This window comes from Ovis aries, chromosome 18 (assembly GCF_016772045.2).
Source record: "Ovis aries strain OAR_USU_Benz2616 breed Rambouillet chromosome 18, ARS-UI_Ramb_v3.0, whole genome shotgun sequence".
NCBI classification, from domain to species: Eukaryota; Metazoa; Chordata; class Mammalia; order Artiodactyla; family Bovidae; genus Ovis; species Ovis aries.
The window spans coordinates 24,520,254-24,541,780 of NC_056071.1; the positions used below are offsets into that span (position 1 = coordinate 24,520,254).

Here is a 21,527-nt window from a genome sequence, read left to right on the forward strand (position 1 = left end):
GATCACAAGCTTTTGTTTCCTAGCCTGGAGCATTGGATCACACCTGTATACAGGAATACAGGTAACCAATCCCAGGCATGAGGACTCAGTGACACATGGGGCAGTAAAACAAACCTGGGCTGGGACTCCGCCTGGCGTCAGCTCCCTTATGTGTATTTGAAGTCATAGGAAACCAGAGCAGTTTCTACAAATAAATAACCGAGGGAGAGACAAGCCCTCAGATCAAAGGAGGACTCTGGCCCAAACTTGAACCAAAACCAAGCATGCTCCCTCGACTCCGATCTGGCGGGCAGAGAGAGGAGTGGAGAAGGCCTATCGGCTGTGCAAACATTCCCCGTCTCTGCCCTTCCTGGGTTTGTGTGAGCCTGAGAACGGGAGCCGGGAGGAAGGCTGTGCTCTCTGAACTGCGGCCAGGCCCTGCCTCAGGACATTCCAGCCTGGCTTCCAGACACAGCAGGTGCCTGCACATTGGCCTCTTGTTGCGTCCAAACCTAGGGGCTCCCCGGTGGGCCCTCCCCAGTCTCAGGGCTCTCACATCAGCCCTCTGGGCCCCTGGCCCTTCGTGGAAACTTTCACAGCCCACCTCCCTTGTCCTAAGTCTGGAGGCCCTAATGGGCCACTAAATATTGGTCTTCCCCGGTAGCACAGTGGTGAAGAATCTGCCTGCGAAGCAAGAGATGTGGGTTCCATCCCTGGGTTGGGAAGATGTCCTAGAGGAGGGCATAGCAACCCACTCCAGGATTCTTGCCTGGAAAATCACATAGACAGAGAAGCCTGGCGGGCTATAGTCCATAGGATTACAAAGGGCTGGACACACCTAGCAACTAAACAACAACAATGAGAACCCACTGTACAGCGCGGGGAACTCTTCTCAGTGCTCTGGTGATTTAAATGGGAAGGAAATCCAAAAAGAGGGGATTATGCATACATGTAGCTGATCCACTTTGCTGTACAGCAGAGACTAACGCAACACGGTAAAGCAAGTATGCTCCAGGGAAAGTTAATTTTAAGAAAAGGGCAGAGGTTTCCATCAGTTGTTGTTCTGCAAATAGTTGTGATTCTGGTGTGCCCATGAGAGGAGATTAACTCAGGGTCTTTGTAGTCTGCCCTCCTGGCTGACTCCATCTGGGCTTTAACTGAGACCCGAGGATTAGTGGAATGGAGGATAGCATTCCAAGGACTGCATGCAAAAAAGTCCTGGGGCAGGCAGGAAGCTTGGCATCTTCGGAGGAAATGATGAAGTGGCCATGGGGCAGGCATGGAGCCTGGTGTGAGAGCATGTTGATGAGGAGGCTAGGCTGTGCGGGGCTGGACGAGGAGTTTGGACTTCATCCTACGTTCAGTCGGAGCCATTAGAGGGTTTTACACCAAAACATGTCATGCTTTGGCTCACTGGCTGGTCTGCGGGTGATGGACTGGGGTGGGGGTGGGGAGCAGGCTGCTAGGTGGTTCTTGTGGAATCCTACAGAAAAGTCCTGGACCATGGTGGTGGCAGTGACTATCTTTTTTCCTAATGTGAGTCACCCTTCCTAGGGACACACAGGTTTACAGGGGAGGACATGCACAGTTGGAGAAAGGAAATCTCTTTTCCCAGAAAACTCATTTGAGGCCTCGTCGATGAAAATGGACATTTTATGAGAGCAAAGAGACTTGTAAGAATCAACCTTCATCTTGCCCTCCCCTTTGGGCTCTTTAGGATTGTTTTTCCATAGCAAATGTCAGAGACACAGCTCAAGTTGGCTTAACCAAAAAGGAACTTTATTGGCTCAGGTAGCTGAGAAGTCCAGGGACAGCACTAGCTTCAGGCAGAGTTGGATCTGGGTGCTCAAGTGCTGTCTCTGTCCAGGGCTAGGTTCTGCCTGCTCTGTACAAGCTTCATTGTCAGGCAGGCTCTCCCTGCACTGGAGCCAGGATGGCTCCAGCAGTTCCAAGCTTGTCAGCCACGGTAGGATGAGAACCAGCCTTCCCGTTAGTTCTTTGTCTCGGGTCATGTGACCACCCCTGAACCAATCACAACAGCCAGGGAGCTGAGCATGTTCATTTGCCAGGCTGGGTCACATGTCTACCTAGGGAACCAGGGTGACTGAATCAGCCCCACTTGAACCACAGGGACTGAGAGTGAGGGAAGATGCAGTTCCCTTTAGGGGTTAGTGGTTGTTGTTCATCACTCAGTCATCTCCAACTCCTTGTCACCCCATGGACTATATTCCACAAGACTCCTCTGTCCTCCACTGTCTCCTGGAGTCTGCTCAAATTCATGTCCATTGAGTCAGTGATGCTATTTATCCATCTCATCCTCTGTCACCCCCTTCTCCTCCTGCCCTCAATCTTTACCTTCATTCATGGACCTAACATTCCAGGTTCCTATGCAATATTATTTCTTTACAGCATCAGACTTGACTGTCACCACCAGACACATCCACACGTAGGCACTGTTTCTGCTTTGGCCCAGCCACTTCATTCTTTCTGAAGCTATTAGTAATTGCCTTCACTCCTCCCCAGTAGTATATTGGACACCTTCTGACTTGAGGGGAATTCATCTTCTGGTGTCATATCTTTTTGCGTTATCATATTGCCCATGGGTTCTCCAGGCAAGACTGCTGGAGTGGGTTGCCATTTCCTCCGCCCGTGGACCATGTTTTGTCAGAACTCTTCACTGTGATCCATCCATCTTGGGTGGCTCTGCACAGCATGGCTTCTAGCTTCCCTGAGTTACACAAGCCCCTTTGCCACAACAAAGTTGTGATTCATGAAGGGGCCCCTATAGAGCAGGTCGTTTTTAAGCCAGCCCCACCTGATTGGATAATCGATGAAGCGCTGAGCCAGGTGGGCCCTGCTGTGACTAGAGGCATCGTCTCTGTCCTAGGTGTGTGGTCTCCCACCATCCTCCAGCTCCAGCTCCTGACCTCATGCTCCACCCAGCACCATCCCCCTGGTGGGTCCCTCTGCCTGGATTCCTTCCAGAGCCCCTGTGCTGTCCCTTCCTTCAGGTGTCACCTTCTCAGTGAGAACGTCCCTAACCATCCACATAAATTAGCAGCTTCTCCCCACCTCATCTGCTTGACTTTTCTCTATGGCTCTTGACACCATCAAACACATACAAGATGCTCTTATTTGCTCTTTATTCTTTCTCTGCTCCCACCCATCCTCAGTAGACTAAGCTCTAACCTAACCCAGGGCAGGGTCTTTTCCTGAGTAGTTTCCTCTGTAGTCCAGTGTCTAGAACCAGCATACAGGAGGCCCTCAATAAATATGTGTTGGATTCATCCAACTCCAACAGAGTCCTCTGAGCAGCACTCTGATTCTCGCCCATCCCTCCCCTCCATCCCAGCCAGCAGCATCGTTATAAAATACTTGTGTTCCCCTGGCTCCTCTGCTCTGCCAGTGTCCCCTACCCCCGACCCCAGCTTTCAGGATAAAGTCCAGACTCCTGAACGTCACTCCGAAGGTGCTTCAGGTCTCACGCTCTGTTTGTCTCTGCTGGACCTCGGCGCGGGCTGCACCCTCCCCCTTATTTAGCATGGATTTTCTGCTCTTTGAAACAAAGGTATTTGTGGGATCGAGCCAACACGTCTCCCTGTGGCGGGTGGATAGGAGGGGGCCAGCAGATATCCCAGGAGGTGGTGGTGGTGGTGGGGCTGGGGCTGGGGCATTTTCACAGGAATCTTTCTGGAGTCTCAGGCTCAAGTGGGCACACCTATGGGGCAACTGCGGGTCAGGAGAAGTGCCACACCAACTGCTGATGCTAGTATTTTAGGTTAAAAAACACAGCAGACGAAGTGTTTGTGGCTACAATCACTTATCCAGCTAGGACAGTGGCCACCACCCACTGGGAAGGTGTGGAGCCCGCGGTCTGACACAGGCAGCTCCATGTTCTGACTCTGTCCTGGGAGAGGATCCCCTTTGAGGGTCGCTGGACTCTGTGATCAGGCTGCTCTGAGCACTACCTGACTTTCCAGCTGCCAGCCTCGGGGGTGCACAGGGCTCTGATGGCTGTACCTCGGGGCGTTTGCCTGGGACAGGGTGCAAAGGACCAAAGCCCCACAGCCAGGCAGCATCCCAAGCTCCCTGATGAGCTTTCCTTTGGCAAGGAGAGGAGAGTCAGCTGGTGGGGCTACTGTGCCTTCTGTGGTTTGTGACCTGCAAAGCCACAGTTGGGACCCAGCTCAACTTGTCCTTGATGTGGCAGTTCCTGGCTTCCCAGGTGGCTATTCTGGTAAAGAATCCACCTGCCAATGCAGGAGACAAGGGTTCAATCCTTGGATCAGGAAGATCCCCTGGAGAAGGAAATGGCAGCATATTCCAGTATTCTTGCCTGGGCAATCCCATGGACTGGCAGGCAACAGTCCATGGGGTTGCAAAAGAGTCAGACATGACTTAGCAACTAAGTTACAATGACCTGTCCCCTCAAACCTACTTGCATCTATTGATGTATCTGCTGATGTATAAGGACATGAAAGAGGCTGAGGAGGCTAGGGTGGGCTGGTGGAATGCACCCTGTCTTTCCAGGTGGGGATTGCATATCTGTGGCCCCGTCTGATGAACTGGTAAGACCGGATAGATGCCTGGTGGCAGGGAAGGGCAATCTTGGGAGGCTCCTGGGAGACCAGTCTTGTCATGGCAGAAAGCATTATGTGCCCTGCAGACTCAGTGTTGGGGCCAAAGGGACAAGGTAGACAAGGGCCTAGCTGGCCTAGCAGGGTGCTTTCTCCCCACACCTGTACACCAGGACACTTGGGTTATTTATTTATTTTTTTTAATCTTTTGGCCATGCCACATGGCCTGCGGGATCTTACTTCCCCTACCAGGGATGGAACCCATACCCCCTGCAGAGGCAGCCTGGAGTCTTAACCGCCAGACCACCAAGGAAGTCCTGGGTTATGTTTAGAGTAGGCACTGCCCTCTCCAGAGAGTTCTGGGTTTGCTGGAAGGAGCCAGGATCCTTGGCTGCAGTCTCTGGGCACCTCAGGCGGTGGCAGAGGCAGGCTGGCCTTGGACTTGGTGAGTCTTGGGAGAAGCACCCATATCAGTAATCTGACTTCCTCTCTTCCTCCATAATCATAGGGTTAAAACCAGTTTTAACCAACAAGGACCTACTGTAGAGCACAGGGAACTCTGCTCAATGTCATATGACAGCCTGGGCGAGAGGGGAGTCTGGGGGAGAATGGATACATGTATACGTATGGCTGAGTCCCTTTGCTGTCCACCTAAAACTATCACAACATTGTTAGTCAGCTATGCATGTTGCTTCAGTCATGTCCGATTCTTTGTAGCCCCATAGACTGTTGCCCACCAGGCTCCTCTGTCCATGGGATTCTTCAGGCAAGAATAATGAAGTGGGTTGCCATGCCTTCCTCCAGGGGATCTTCCTAAACCGGGGACTGAACCTGTGTCTCTCAAGTCTCCTGCATTGGCAGGCGAGTTCTTTCACCACTAACACCACCTGGGAAGACCTTAATCAGCTATGCTCCAATACAAAATAAAAAAGTTTTAAAAAAAGAAAACCAGTTTTAACAGGGAAGTCACTCTTTTTTTCCTCAATTGAGGGCAAGCCTTAAAAGGATGTTTTGAAAAAGAGTTATAATTTTAAAACATATTGGCTTGTTCAGTGCCTCCAGTTTCTGCTTCAGCACTCCCACCTGTTTTTTCAGAGAGCATTGGACACAGGGCCCAAAGTCACAGAGCAGGCAAACCGCCAAGTGGGTTGTTCCTCCAGCAATCCTGGGTAAATGCGTTTGCTCATTGTCCGTGTCCATCGGGCAGCCACTGTGTGCTGGGTTGTAGGAAAGAAAAATGGGTTTGTGTAGTGGCCACCTTTCAGGAGCTTGTAGCCCAGTGTGGAAGACATTGAGGTGCTCCAAAGATAGAATGAGAGAATTTGAAGAAAGGTTTGATCAGTAAGCTGTGGATGAAGAGGAAGAAGCAATTGCTATAGACTTTAGGGCCAGGGGCGAATTCCCTAGGGGAGGTAGACAGGGAATCTTAAACCGCCAATCTCTAAAGGTCAAGTGTGGCATCTGGAAGCATGGTGGTAGAGAAAAAACATTTTAGTCAAGGAATTAACAGAGCGTGCTCGAGTCCATCAGGGGTCGCAGGAAGCTGGTGTAACAGTCTGGGGCCAAGAGCAAGTCTGCTTTCTTCTCCTTCTTCTTTTTTTAAATATTTATTTGGGTGCGCTAGGTCTTAGTTGCAGCGTGCGGAACTTTACTTGCAGCATGTGAACTCTGAGTTGTGGCATGTGGGATCTAGTTCCTGGACCAGGGATCCAACCCAGGCTCCCTGCGTTGGGAGTGGGGAAACTTAGCCACTGGACCCCCAGGGGAGTCCCGCACAGATCTGCTTTGAGTGCTATTTCCTTCTCCCCCTTTGCCACCTTCCCAAAAGACCCTGTCACCCCACAGATGTTGTGTCTTCATCCATGGAATCTTTCAGAAGTGTGGTAAGTTAATACTGGGGAGTGTCAATAAGTCATCTTTTATTTATTTATTTTTGTCTCCCTCCTCTTCCCTTTTGGGAGCTCTGTTTTGCTTGAATCTGAGCCATAAGCCAAGCCCTTGTGAAATAAAACATGAACCAAACTACCAACCTAAAGGACTTCCTCCTCCTGGGTCTCAGAGGAGGCAGCCGTCTCCCCTACCTCGCCAACAATCTTAAAAAAAAAAAAAAAATTGCTTATTTGGCTGCGCTGGGTCTTGGTTGGCACTCAGGGTCTTAAGTTGTGACATGAGAACTCTTAGTTGCATGTGTGAGATCTTAATTCCCCAACCAAGGACTAAACCCGTGCCCCCTGCACTGGAAGGCAGATTCTTAACCACTGGACTAATAGGGAAGTCCCTCGTACTTTTTCCAATAAGAAAGCTATTTCAGAACCCAAGACTCTGGCCTGCCGTGTCTGCCACACTTCACATTGTCCAGGCAGAACTTTTGCCCAGAGCCCAGGGTGGGGCGTCCACTAGGTCATATTTGCGTTTTTCCCCCAGCTCCATAAATACGTCACTCCACTGGGCATGAGTTTCCTATGTAAAGTCCTTTGTGTTGAGCTTTTGAGAAAGCATTTTTGTGTAGCGGTACCTCTCAGGGAATGGCATAGCACTACCCATCTGTCAGTGAAAGAGGTAAAAATCCCATTTAGTAAGTCAGGCCAGTGATTGGCTGCATCAGGCATTGAACAGAAACTAGACAGGGATGATGGTGATGAACTGACATATGGCAGCTTACAGTCCAGCAGACCACTCACTGTCCCAGCGTCTCTCCATCCGTCTAGTACCCTTGAAAGGAAGCTGCAAGGATTCCCTCATTTTATAGCTGAGGAAATGGAGGCTTGATGGTTAAATGAATGGTGAAGTTCACCCACAGCTCCTAAATGGGAGATCTGAGGCCTAAATCTGGATCTTGTCACACAGCCCGCGTGCTTGGCCAAGGCACTGTCAAGCATTCCTGACGCTGACACTTAACTGGTGCTTGACAAGTGTCTCTGGGCTGAGTTGATCCTCTGAACTGGTGGTTCTGGAGCAACATCAGAATCCCTGGAGGGCTTGTTAAAACACAGTTGGCTGGCCCACCCCTGGAGTTTGAATCAGTCGGTCAGTGGGTCTGCAGTGGGGCTGAGAATCTGAGGTTCTAAAAGGTGGAGTCCAGGATGCCACTATAAAAACTGTTGCTCTGAACCGTCTCAAAGCTCGCTCTAGTTTGATCTGCTAAACCACTCTAAGTACCGAGGCTCTAAATTGGAGGTTTCTGCGATGATGGAAGTGTTGTGGATCCATGTGCCCAACATGGTTGCTCTTGTTTAGTAGCTGAGTCGTGTCTGACTCTCTTTGTGACCTCATGGACTGTAGCCTACCAGGCTCCTCTGTTTCTGGGATTCTTCAGGCAAAAATCCTGGAGTGGGTTGCCATTTGCTCCTCCAGGGGATCTTCCTGACCCAGGGATCAAACCCCCATATCCTGCCTCTCCTGCAGTAGCTGGCAGATTCTTTACCTCTCGGTAGCCACTAGCTACCAGTGATGATCAAACTCTTAAAAGTGCCTAGTGTGACCGAGGAACTGAGTCTTAACTGTATCTGATTTTAATTTAAATGTCCATAGCCACACATGACTTGTGGCTAGTGTACTGGACAGCCTAGCTCTAAACCAAAGGGCAAGTTAGGTATGTCAGTGTGGCCCAGTTGTTTACTCCAGTGTTTAATCTCCAATAAGTCATCGAGGAACTCTTCATTAGGGAACATCTGGTTGGCAGAAGAGTCAGGCTTATCATTCAGACTGCGATGCCTGATGCAGAGGGTAATGGGACCTCAGGATCCCTGTGGGGGCAGGGATCGCACTTCCTTTTCCCCCAGGACCAGTGCAGTGCCCACTTGTGGGATACATAGACCACATGTGTTACATGAACAGGAGGGGAGACTGGTTACAGACCTGCCTTCCTACCTGCTGTGACGGTGGAAGGCTTTGACGCTACCAGCCCTGGTGGCCGATTTGGTGATGAGATGAGAGGACCCGACAGGATTTGTTCAGATATTCTTGGGGGTGAGAGTGATCTGTGATGGTGAAGTTCTCTCATCACATGACACTCTCCTCCTTGGCTCTGCAGGTGGCCCCCCACTGGGGATTTCCCCTCTCAGAGGAGGTATTTTGTTTGGGGAAGATAATTTTAAGACTTTATGGAAGTATATAAAGGGTTCCTGAGGCAAGTGTTTACTATCCAAACTGTGACTGAAAGCAATGCCCCAGCTGAAACAGGGGCTGAACCAGAAACGTGCCCAGTCTTGCCTCTCCGTTTCCACCCAAACAAGCAGGGTGGCCGGGAAGGTGGCGTGTGCCCCGTAATTTGGAGTCAGATGGCAGTTCTCTGATCCATTTACTGCTCCTGATTATAATCTTCTGCACTGTAGGTCTCAGTTTACTCACCTGTAAAATGGGAGGGTGGGACTGCACGAGATCCCTGCTACTCAAAGCATGGCCCACAGCCCAACAGCAGAGGCAGCCTCACTTGGGAGCTGGTTGGAAATGCAGAATCAGATCCCACCCCAAACCCATGGAGTGAGAATCTGCATTTTAACAAATTCTCCACATGGTTCAGGTGCACAGCCAATGGCTAACTGGAAAGGGTCTTTGATCCCATCAGCTCCTACATTCTGTGAGCCTAATGCTAACTGGCAAGTTGCTTGGTGGTGGTGGTAGTTTAGATGCTAAGTCATGTCTGACTCTTTGTGACACCATGGACTGTAGCCCACCAGGCTCCTCTGTCCATGGGATTCTCCAGGCAAGAATGCTGGAGCAGGTTACCGTTTCCTTCTCCAGGGGATCTTCCCAATCCAGGGATCAAATCCAGTCTCCTGCATTGCAGGCAGATTGTTTACCATCTGAACCACCAGGGAAACCCTCCTGGTTATGGGTACTATTATTGTTCCCATTTTAAAAATGAGACAGCTAAGGCCCAGAGAGGTTGAACAACTTGTCTAAGGTCAAGTGACTGTTGAGAGCTGGAACTCAGACCAGGTTCTCAGAGTTCATCTCCCAGGCTTTCTCCCTTGGTAGCAAGCATCCTTCATACCAGCAGCTCCCACAACTTGCATACTGACCAGAGGTCAGGCCCAGAGCTTTATCATCCTGTATAGAGCCTCTCGTTTGATCTTCAAGCGAGGATCAAAATGACCTTGGAGTTTAAGAGGCATTATTTCAGTTTTACAGGTTAAAAAAAGCAAGGCCTGAGTGGTCAACTGCTTTTCCTGATGTTGAGCTGCAGGGCTGGCCTGGAGGCCTCTGGGGCCTGTGCTCCAGGTCCCCACAGTGTCCTACTGCTCTGAGCCAAGCCTGGGTTTGTGGAAAATGGGACTTGCCTTGTTGCAGATGTGACAGAGTGACGGCTGTCCCTGTGCTGTCCCACTCCCCAAAGCAGCTTCCGGGTCCCCCTGCAGCCCTACCACACCGCCCACACACACTCTCTCCCACTCCCCACCCCTCAGCGCTTACACTGAGCCTACCCCACCTCCTTCTCCCCCCTCTCTTCCTGGTAATCCCTGAAGAGGGTTTGGCTTCTGCAGGCTGCAGGCTCTGCAGGCAGCAAGGGCCCGCCTCCCCCTGGGGCGGGGATGCTGTGGGGCGTGGACCTGCTAATGCTGCTCCTCTGGGGGTTCAGGGGCCTCGGTGAAGGCTTGAATAACCCTGTGCTCCTCTTCTCCTTCAGGTGATGGCTTCTACTACCCCAGGGCAGCTGGAGGAAGAGCAGAGCCCCCACCCCGGCTGTGTGATGGCAGCAAGGAGAGGCAGAGACAGCCAGGGGCAGACGACGCCCTGCCCCTCTGCGTTCCTGGGAAGCCTGGCAGACACTCGGAGCTACAGCTGGATGGAGTGGGGGTGCCGAGCTTCTGGAAAACTTTAGCTTGTTGTTGTGAAGCCTTGTGAAGCAAAGTGTCCTGGAGTTCCAGTCATTCCTCCTGCACACGACTCTACCCGAGGGGCTCACCGTGCCCTGCAAGGAAATGGCCAGCTCACAACCAGCAGGACCCAGCCAGGCTCCAGCCAGCAGCTCCCCGAGGAAGCTTCTAGCATTGTTAGCCAACTTGCGTGCTTCCCAGGCCTTCTGCGGCTGGGCACCGTTTCCAGACCATATCTTGCCAGCTGGAGAAGCTGAGTCCAGTTCTCACTGCCAGAGAGCTTTCAGTGGCCAAGTGGAAAAGCTGTCCTCCTCCCCCGGGGGAGAAGTCCCAAGTGAAATTTGAGAACATTTGGGATGCATATCAACAGGACCTTTCTCCATGTTTCTGTGCTCAGGGCCCTGGAAGCCACTCGGAGGGCACAAAAACCCGGAGGACCCACCCACCCCTCCCCGGGCAATGTGGGGTCATGAGCTCTTTGAGGCAGGGGAGTGCAGTTCTCTCTGCCTCCAGTGCCTCAGACACAGCAGATCTGTTTCATGTTAGGAGAAAGATTTTGAGCATTATCCTGCCAGGTGGAATTGTTTTTACATTCATCCTGAAACTGACAATTTTTGTCTCTGAAATGACCCAGGCTGTAATCAGAAGGTGTCAGGGCCACAAGTCCCTGTATCCCAACCTTCCACTCTGCATATGGGGAGTCAAGGCCCAGAGAAGCACATGCCTGGGTGAGGGTCACCCAGCAGTTAAGGTTGGAGGAGTGCCCACACCCAGATTGCCTCCCATCCCCCGGACATCGCCCTGCTCAGTGCTGGCCACATTCCTCTCCTAGCTCATGGCCCGAAGTTGAGGTTCATGAAGCCCCAGGATGGCTTGGGGCTTCTTAGCAGCAAAGAACAAGTCAGTTTGGTTTTGCTGAAAAGATGGAAGCTCGAGAGCTGGGCCCTGACTTTCCCTGAGGACCACAAGACAGTCCTGTCCCCAGCGTCCCCTTCTTTCTCTTGCGAAGAGCATGAAAACAGACACTCCTTTTCTGGGGGCCATGGGGAGAAAGGCACCATTCGATGCCCCACTCCAGCGGCTCTGTTGAGACGACTAGAATGGGTGCTGTTGTTCTCTCCAGGTCAGGCCAGGGCCAGGCACGGTGCCCGCCAGGAGGACACCGTGGACATTGATGCTGAGAGCATTGTGCCTCCCTCCCCAGCCTCCCCAGCGCACCTGTGTGGGAGGGACCAGGCACAAGGCCAGGGCGTTCTGTTTCAGACCCTCCTGCCTACTCCGACTCACTGAACTCACACAAAGCACTTCACCTGGACCTGGGAGGTCAGGGATGATCAGATTTATCCCTGAGCTGGTTCAGAGGCAGGAGCCTGTGTGGCATGAAAGATATCTGGCCCATTCCTCCATGTGGGAGAATATCTGTTTGTTTTCAGGCTCTGGGGAGGATCTGAGGACATGGGCAGGGGAGCCGGAGCAGGCTGCTCTCCCAGCCTCGTTTACATACTCTAGTGTGCGACAGAGTACCTGAGGACAGAGATCTTTCTCCAAGAGCGTTATATTCTGAAAGGGACATCAGGCATCTTTTTTTTTTTTTAAAGCTCCTGTCTTGAGGATTACCTAGACAAATTCCCACAGTCAGCTTCTGTCTGAGTAAAAGGGAAAAAAAAAGTGGCTTTCATAAAATAGAAATGAAATAAAATTAATTTAATTCTGTCACACAGAAAACTAAATCCAGAGTCTAGAGCTGTTTCAATTCTCCATGGGGTCGGAGCCTGGTTTCTTACTCTCTGCTTTACCATCTTCAGCACATGGCTCCAACTACCTACGTGGCCAAAGAGAGCTGCTAAAGATCTAGCCATCATATCCATATTCCAGCCAGCAGGAAGGGGTGGGGGGCATGGAGAAAGGCTTCCCACCTTCTGTGAGGACATATCCTGGAATTCATACACTGTACTTTTGCCATATTGGCTAAAACAATTCCAGAGACTGAGGAAGGTAGCCTTTATTCTAGGTGGCTGTGTGCCCAGATAAAACACAGGGATTCTTTTCCAGGGAAAATGGATATTAGGGGACAATTAACTATCTCTGCCCTGCCTTCCTCTTGGATGGGTAATATTAAAAGGGTTTATAATACACAGGCATCCTATTTAAGATCTCAATATTATCATCAAGACTTGTTTTAGAAGCACAGACTAACATTCAGTCAGTTCAGTTCAGTCACTCAGTCATGTCCAACTCTTTGCGACCCCATGGACTGCAGCATGCCAGGCTTCCCAGGCTTCCCCTATCATCAGCTCCCGGAGTTTACTTAAACTCACGTCCCTTGAGTTGGTGATGCCATCCAACCATCTCATCCTCTGTTGTCCCCTTCTCCTCCTGCCTTCAATCTTTCCCAGTATCAGGGTCTTTTCCAATGAGTCAGTTCTTCGCACCAGGTGGCCAAAATATTGGAATTTCAGCTTCAGCATCAGTCCTTCCAATGAATATTTAGGACTGATTACCTTTAGGATGAGCTGGTTGGATCTCCTTGCAGTCCAAGGGACTCTCAGCATTAGAAATCAGCTAGTGCACAGCCTCATTTTTCAGATTAGGAAACTGAAGCCCAGAGAGGTTAATCAAATCAGCTGCGATCACACAGGAAGTTAATGGCATCTATTTTCTAGCATATATTCAGTGGGAGTGGTTTTTGGTTTTCTCTGTTTTTTAACTTAAGAAGAAGGAAAAATAAAGCTTTGTTCTGAAGGGTAGCGAGCTCAAGCACCAAGGATGAAATTCCATCCGTCACTGGGTCTCTGAGCTGCAGGACACAGGCAGGAAGTTGATGACAGGGCTGGCATGCCCCGATCTGCCCAATCCTGAGTCATGGCAGCTGAGGACTCAGCACTGGCCGGCTGGAGGGTGCCCGTGCTGGCATGGCCTCTGTGTGTGCACATGCCCTGTGTGTCTCTGTGTGTGTCTGCCCCATATACTGACTCCAGCCTGGTAAGCTTGCAGGTCTGACTCGGTGTGCTCCTGTTTCAGGGAGCACTCTGCCAGGATGGGAGCTGCTCACAGGACGGACGTCTCCTTTAGGGTAATGCTGACCATTGGTTGGTTCATCCTGGCCCACTTTCCTGGTGCCGCATCCACAGGTAAGCCATAGTATCTGGGCCTTTGCCTGTCAACAAAGAAGGTGTAGCCACTTCTGGAAGCAAGGGGCTGGGGGCCGGGAGCAGGAGCCTTGGGGCAGGGGCAGGGCCACGGGGTTCTGGCCTGACCCTGCTAACTCAATGACCCTGGGCAGGTCTTATCCTGTGCTTTGGTTTCATCAGGCAGCCTTTGGGATTTCAAATTCAGTGTCTACAGGAGCCAGGCACATGACGCAGAGCAGTGAAGCTGGCCAGGTAGAGATGCGGTCACCTGCAGAATGCAGGCCGCCGTTAAGGAACTCACCCTTTTCGGTCCTGGCCAATGGCCCCCACATGGGAAAAGGGGGGCACCTATTTCAGGGTCTATTGAATTTTTAAGAGAAGCCAGAAATACAGACTTTTGTATAAAAGCTCTCTGCTTGTTAAAGGATGGCAACCAATTGGAAATTTATCAAACACTCAGGGTGGGGTGGAACAGACAAAAACACGCAACTGCCAGCCAGCCTGCTGTCTGGGAGCCACATGACCTTCATGTTCCCTTCCTGATTTGCCATAAGATCTGGTGCATTAAGAACCCGTGGCAGATTCATGTTGATGCATGGCAAAACCAATACAATATTGTAAAGTAAAAAGATAAAATAAAATCTGGAAAAAAAAAAAAAAAGATACAGTGCATAAGATCATGGGCTTCCCTGGTAGTTCAGACCGTAAAGAACCTGCCTGTGATGCAGGAGACCCAGGTTCGATCCCTGGGTCGGTAAGATCCCCTGGAGAAGAGAATGGCAACCCATTCCAGCATTCTTGCCTGAAGAATCCCGTGGACAGAGGAGCCTGGTGGGCTGCATTCCATGGGGTGGCAGGCTGACGAGACCGAAGTGACTTAGCATGCACACGCACCTTCCCGCTCCTCCATCCCCTCCCCAGTTATTTAAAAATCTACTGTTTCAGGCTCTCAACTTAATTCCTAGTGAGAGGAAAAAAAGAGTACATTGAGGCTTGTTCACTAAGCAAGCATTCTCATCTCGTTTTGCCTGTGGCCTCTTCTGATCGCTTTCCCTCTGGGCTTTCCCCTGCTGTCCAGGGAGGGTCTCCCTGTTTCTGAGACAGCCTTCTCTGCTCACTGTACACGGCACCCCACTGGGGTGCAGATCCTCCTGAGCAGTGGAAGGAGGGACTCCTCCCAGGGCTTCTATTTGCAGTGCAACACCCACCACGGGCGCTTTGAGTTCAGCTAAACATCCAGCCTCACGAGGCTACCGCAGGCCGTGCTCATGCCTGTGTGCTCACTTCCTTCAGTCGAGTCCGACTCTTTATGGCTTTATGGACTGTAGCCTGCCAGGCTCCTCTGTCCATGGGATTCTCCAAGCAAGAATACTGGACTGAGTTGCCATGCCCTTCCTCCAGGGGATCTTCTGGACCCAGGGGTCGAATGCATGTCTCCTGCATTGCAGGCAGCTTCTTTACTGCTGAGCCACCAGGGAATCCTGCAGGCCATGCCGAGCATCAGGCTAACTTTGAAGGGTTTAGGACAGAAACACCACCTGCCATTGGTGTTTCATCAGGCACTCCTCTTTCATGGGAGTGGTCTTAGTAGCATCCCACAAGCCTCCCAGAAGTTATCTTCTTTGGTTTCCCAGATAACAGCTCCTTAGGTGAGAGGAAACAAGACCATCATTGGACAGGCATGGAATTGCCCCACCAGAGCCAGTGTCTCGTATAGCAACTCCATAGATGTAACTTTCAGGGTTGCCATGTGGGATGTGCCCAGTTATCAGAGTCCCTTCACTCAGGGAAGCCCATAGTAAGAATCTCCAGCAGGATCGTTATAAATATAACTGTGTGTGTGCACAGTCACTCAGTCATGACTCTTCACAGCCCCCTCGACTGTAGCCCGCCAGGCTCTTCTGTCCATGGGATTCTCCAGGCAAGAAGACTGAAGTGGGTTGTCATTTCCTCCCCCAGGGGATCTTCCCAACCCAGAGACTGAACATGCATTTCTTGTATCTCCTGCATTGGTAGGCAGATTCTTTACCACTGTACCTCATAGTTCCTGGTTTAGATGCCACTGACTAATCAGGGGTCACTTTTGTTATAATTAATGTTGCTTGGTTGCACCATTTATAGAATACCATCTTTCTTAGGTTTCCAGGGAAACAGGGAGAGCAAATTAACTAAAAGTCAAATTCTCATGCAGAAGGGGAAAGGACTTTGCCAACTTTTCAAACATTCTTTCCAGGGGAAAGGATGCCTTGGAATACAAATAATCTAGGTATATCACTGTCTAACTTTAAATCCTGGAATATCTTGAGGAGTCATCTGGTCTACCCTTCATTTGATAAAGGGAAAAACTGAGCCCAGAAGAAGGAAGTTCACTGAAAATGCGTGATGAACTAATGATGGGCGTGGGATAAATCCCAGGCCTCCTATGTCAGGGGTTCTCTTTTCTCTCTAAGGCCCTGCTTTTAGCTCTAGCAGGGAGGAGGCCAGAGCCATGAAAGTGCATGATAGCTCCTCCCACCCCATGATCTGTGCCATCCTTGCTGGGGAGGCTGGTGGATGGTGGCAGTGACACCTCTCTGTGCTTGGCAGGGTCAGCTGAGTGCCCTGATCAGTGGCCTGAGTTGCAGCCCTGGAATCCTGGCCATGATCCAACCCACTATGTGTATATAGGCCAGGGCAGAGCACTGTTGCTCGCCTCTTCTGCCACGGTCTACTCCATCCGCATCTCAGAGGGAGGTAAGACAATCTCTTTCCCCCAGTACTCCCCATCCCATCTCTCTGGTCTGCTGCCTCTGAGCCCAGCAGATAGATGCAGGTTGCCATAACTTTAGATGGACAAAACAAATGTCACATGCTTGGAGCTCAGGTCAGAGCATCTGGTTGTTGGAGATAACCATCAACTCTGAGCACTTAAGGAATGCCTTGTCAGAGTCCAATCTTAATGAAAGAAGCATTTATAGAGGAAACTCCTTATTGGTGCTCTGAGCAGTTCTGCTTATCTGACTTTCAGATGCTTACTCATTGAAGGCAGGGCACACAGTGAATGCCGCAAACCAAGCAGGCAATATTTACCCGTCCCAAGACAGAGGAAAGTGAGCATCATAAGCATAGCAAACATAGACGTGAATGAAGGAGGCCTTCTTGCCTGCCTGGAGGAGATGGGGGCTCAGGAGGTCTACCCGTCTCTCTGCTCGAATCTCATCACTAACACTTGTGTTCTTCAACCTCACTCCATTCCTACCTCTTCAGGAAAGCTAGTCATTAAAGACCAAGATGAGGCCATTGTTTTGCGTACCCGGCACATCCTGATTGACAGCGGAGGAGAGCTGCATGCTGGGAGTGCCCTCTGCCCTTTCCAGGGCAATTTCAGCATCGTTCTGTATGGAAGGTGGGTAGACGGTCCCCACGCTACTGCGGGTACCATGCCACCCTTGGATCTGATGCGGGGGAGATTGTCCATAGAAGAGAGGAAGGTGAGACAGCAAGCCTTTAGTGCAAGAAAGGAATTATTATTACATCCTGCCCGATCACAATCACGAGCAAGACAGACACTGGCAATTTGGGTGAGTTGGAGAGGTACACGAGGTATTTTATTTACTGTGGCTCAGGTCTGGACTTAAGTTACAAAAACCCCTGCCAGCCTTTCAGCTGCTTTCTAATCATGTCATGGCTCAGGGAGTCTCTGTGAATGTTTATTAATAGGCTCTGATGGACAAGATAAAGAAAAATTCCAGGCAGTATTTGCCTCTGGCTGTGCTCCATCACCAAGCAATTGAGAGTTCTCAGAAGTGGTAGCCAAGAATACACAGGGTATGCAGTAGTTGTCCAGGTGATTCCATGTCTGATATGGACCAAATATAATGCACTTAGACCTGGAAAGAAGTGCCAACATGTTGACTATTGATGAGTATTTCTGCTTGGCCTGTTGGACTCATTTTGTTCCGGCTTGGGACTGTCTTGGTTGCTCATGCTATGTCCACTGATCTTGGGCGGTCACCAGGTGTGATTGGTTCTACGGTGGCCACAGTGGGAGTCAGCAGCAGTGCCATCCCCTCTGGGCTCAGCAGCCACTAAACAGAGATGTTGGCCAACCACAGAGAGCCATTTTCTCTCACAGGGCTGATGATGGCATTCAGCTAGACCCCTACTTTGGCCTCAAGTACATTGGTGTCGACAGAGGAGGTACCCTTGAGTTGCATGGACAGAAGAAGCTCTCTTGGACGTTTCTGAACAAGACTCTTCACCCTGGTGGCCTGGAAGAGGGAGGCTATTTTTTTGAAAGGAGCTGGGGTCACCGTGGAGTCATTGTCCATGTCATCGACCCCAAATCAGGAACAGTCATCCATTCTGACAGGTAAGGTTTGCCTTCACATCAACATATTCATTCATTCAGCACACACCTACTGGATGTGTGTCCTAGCCAGAGGCCACTCAGGGTGCTGAGCCATAAGTAAAACAGAAATCCTTGATCTCAAGGAGTTAGGTCTCTCCTTCCCCAGGCATCTTCCTTGTGAAGCTGAACTGAACAGGAACAGGCACATTCACACACACGTATGCACATGTACACACAGCATAGTTTCAGGCTGGGATCATCGGCAGTTAGGGGAAGACATAGGTGGTGCAGAGTAGCTCAGGAAGGTCATCTTACATCACGTGGTCAGGGAGCCTAGTGTAAACAAGAGACATTTAAGCCGAGGACTTTGGGGTGAGGCTGAGTCCGGGAGCGATTGTTTAAGACTGAGAGCAGCAAGTGCAAAGGGCCAGGGCTGAGAAAGTGTGTGATGTTCTCATAGGACGGAAGGGCCAGCAGAGAGGTGGGAGGGCAGAGAGTGGTGGGAACAACATGCAATGACGTCGGAGTTTCAGGCAGAGGCAGGTGTGCGGCCTGGGAGGCCCAGTGAGGAGGTGGGTTTTATTCTTAGTAGAATGCAAAGCCACCGAAGTACTTTAAGAAAAAAATGACGTGATTTAGCTAAAACTATGGAGAAGGAAATGGCAACCCACTCCAGTATTCTTGCCTAGAGAATTCCATGGACAGAGGAGCCTGGCAGGCTACAGTCCATGGGGTTGTAAGAGTCGGACACAACTTAGTGACTAAACCACCACATTTACATTATCCCCTCCCTCTTGAGCCTCCCTCCTCCCTCCCCCATCCCACCCCTCTAGGTCATCACAGAGCACCACACTGACCTCTGGTGCTACACAGCAGCTTCCCACTAGCTATCTGTTTACAGATGGGAGTATAGATACGTCAGTGCTACTCTCTCAATCCATCCCACCTTCTCCTTCCCCGTTCTCTACATCTGCATCTCTATTCCTGTCCTGCAAATAAGCTCATCAGTACCATCCTTCTAGATTCCTTATATATACATCAACATATACTTATGGCTGATTTGCATTTTTGTACAGCAGAAATGAACACAACTTTGTAAAGCAATTATCCACCAATTAAAAATTTGCAAAGTTAAATAAATAAAAAAGAAGTAAAAAATAAAGGGTACCTTCTAACTTGAAAGAATCAGCTGCTCTGTAGAGAGTGGATTGTTTGCAGAGAGCTAAAGTAAAGCTCAGGACTTCCCTGGTGTCTCAGGGGTAAAGAATCTGCCTGCCAATGCAGATGACCCGTGTTTGATCCCTAGTCTGGGAAGATCCCACGTGCCACAGAGCAGCTAAGCCCTTGCACCACAGCTACTGAGTCTTGCTGTAGAGCCCGGGAGCTGCAACAGCTCAGCCCATGTGCTGCAACTACTGAAGCCCGAGTGCCCTGGAGCCTGTGCTCAAAAGCAAGAGAAGCCCCTGCAACGAGAAGCCAAGCACTGCAATGAAGAGTAGCCCCCTGCTCCCTGCAACTAGCAAAAAGCCCATGCAGTAACGTAGACCCAGCACAGCCAAAAATAAATACATAAAATTATTTTTTAAAAATGTAAAGCTAGCAGAGTTGGTTCAGAGGCTTCCACATGGTCTGGGCAAAAGATGTCACTAGTGAGGATTCAGGTAGAAGCAGCCGGCGATAGAAGTGGATGGACTGGAGAGATATTCAGGAGGTAGAAACAGCAAGTCTCTTCTCCCTGTCCTCTCTCCGAGCTTGGGTGTGAGCTGGTAGACCCTGCAGAGGCTGGGCCTGACCAGTAAGCTCCCAGGGCTTCTTGTCCAGACCCAGCAGAGGCCAGTGCAGGCCACTTGGAGAGAAAGAGACATGAGGAAGGGCGCAGCTGGAGTGGGCAAGCAGACACAGCTGTCCTGGTGCTGCTGGAGGATGGGGATATTGAATTTCTCAAAAACAGGGCAGGAGCCATGAGCATCCACAGGAAGGCAGCAAGAGCTGGCTGTGATGTGGTGTAGGCTGGCCCATTCACCTTGCCCTCCAGTGAATATCAGTAACAACAATACAGTCACTGGACTTTGAGCAAAACCCTGTGTTAACCGCTTTCTCCACGATATATAACTGAATCTTCGTAAATGCCCTGGGAGGTGATTCTGTTGTTATACAGATGAGAGCACTGAGGTTGAGTGAGGCTAAATTTGCTCAGAGATTTCCCTGGTGGCTCAGATGGTAAAAAAAAAAAAAAAAAAATCTGCCTGCAATGTGGGAAATGTGGGTTTGACTCCTAGGTTGGGAAGATCCTCTGGAGGAGGAAATACCTACTCCAGTATTTTTGCCTGGAGAATCCCTTGGATAGAGGAGCTCAGCATCACAAGGCTTGAAAGTGTTGGAGCTGGGATTCAAACCCAGATCTGCCCAGACCCTGAGTCACTAAATTGCCCCCATGGGTCCCCTTGTGACAGCCACCTGCTTGGCTGGAGCAAGGGTGGAGCAATCCTCAGCCCAGGGGTAACGCAACCAGGATGCACTTGATTGGCACAAAGGCTATCAGAGAGCTCCTCCCTTCAGAGGAGAGAGAGTGGTCTACTCCATTGTGCTCTGACTCCTAGATGGTGCTTCTTTCTTAAAAATTTTATTAGATTACACTCAATTTATTCTTATTTTAGTTTTTAGTATTAACTTTTATAGTCGGTTTACAATCTTGTATTGGTTTCTGCTGTGAAGCAAAGTAAATCAGTTATACGTATACATATATCTCCTCATTTTTGGATTTCCTTCCCATCTAGGTCAACACAGAGCACGGAGCAGAGTTCTCTGTGCTGTACAGTAGGTTCTCATTAGTTATCTAGTCTATACATTGTGGTGCATATATGTCAATCCCAATCTCCCAGTTCATCCCACTCCTTTTCCCCCCTTGGTGTCCATATATGAGTTCTCTACATCTGTGTCTCTATTTCTGTTTTGCAGATAGGTTCATCTGTACCATTTTTCTAGATTCCACATATCAGTGATATAATATGATATTTGTTTTTTTCTCTCTGACTTACTGCACTCTGAAGGACAGTCTCTAGGTCCATCCACATCTCTGCAACGGGTGTTGTTTTGCTCCTTTTTATGGCTGAGTAATATTCCATTGTGTATATGTACCACATTTTCTTTATCCATTCCTTTGTAGACAGACATTGAGGTTGCTTCCATGTCCTGACTATTGTAAGTAGTGCTGCAAAGAACATTGGGGTGCGTGAATTCTTTTGAACTCTGGTTTTCTTCAGATATAGTGCTGCTGCTTAGGTAGTACAATATGGATTACTTGTGGCAGCCAATCAAATTGAATTCATCATTGAAGTGGATAATGAGATATTATACCAATAGCTGGTGTGGAGATTCCAAAGTCAGGATGCCTGCCCCTTCCTTGTCTCCTTTGGGTAAAGTATGAGTCAGTGGGCTCAAGAATCTGACAGCTAAAGGTGTCTGAGTAAAGATATTAGTAAACACTAAACACACACAGAAATGCAGGCTATGGTCACTTGAGACCTGGTCACCTGGAGGTTACTTGCATAAAGTTACTTGGAGAAATAAGAACTTAGATCAACTCTGGGGAGGTAGTAAGCACTTGACTGGCTGAAGAGAAGTTTAGAATGATAGAGTGAAGGCAGGAGTGGGCTTGTGGTATGATTATGAGACCCTGAGATATGTTAGG

General features: G+C 49.9%; 1 protein-coding gene across 4 annotated transcripts in view; it reads left to right on the plus strand.

Annotated features, from left to right (window-relative positions):
• The window catches only part of CEMIP (cell migration inducing hyaluronidase 1), a 160,708-nt gene that overhangs the window by 78,944 nt on the left and 60,237 nt on the right, over nucleotides 1-21,527 (plus strand). For 3 of the 4 annotated variants that reach the window (XM_027957132.2, XM_042235148.1, XM_042235149.1), the window contains 5 exons: nucleotides 10,186-11,103; nucleotides 13,397-13,506; nucleotides 16,093-16,239; nucleotides 16,753-16,891; nucleotides 17,621-17,857. In XM_027957132.2, the coding sequence (XP_027812933.1) occupies nucleotides 11,069-11,103; nucleotides 13,397-13,506; nucleotides 16,093-16,239; nucleotides 16,753-16,891; nucleotides 17,621-17,857 (668 nt within the window). In that variant the 5' untranslated portion in view covers nucleotides 10,186-11,068. The remainder of the gene's footprint in view (nucleotides 1-10,185; nucleotides 11,104-13,396; nucleotides 13,507-16,092; nucleotides 16,240-16,752; nucleotides 16,892-17,620; nucleotides 17,858-21,527) is intronic. The other variant, XM_027957133.2, reaches the window with a different exon arrangement.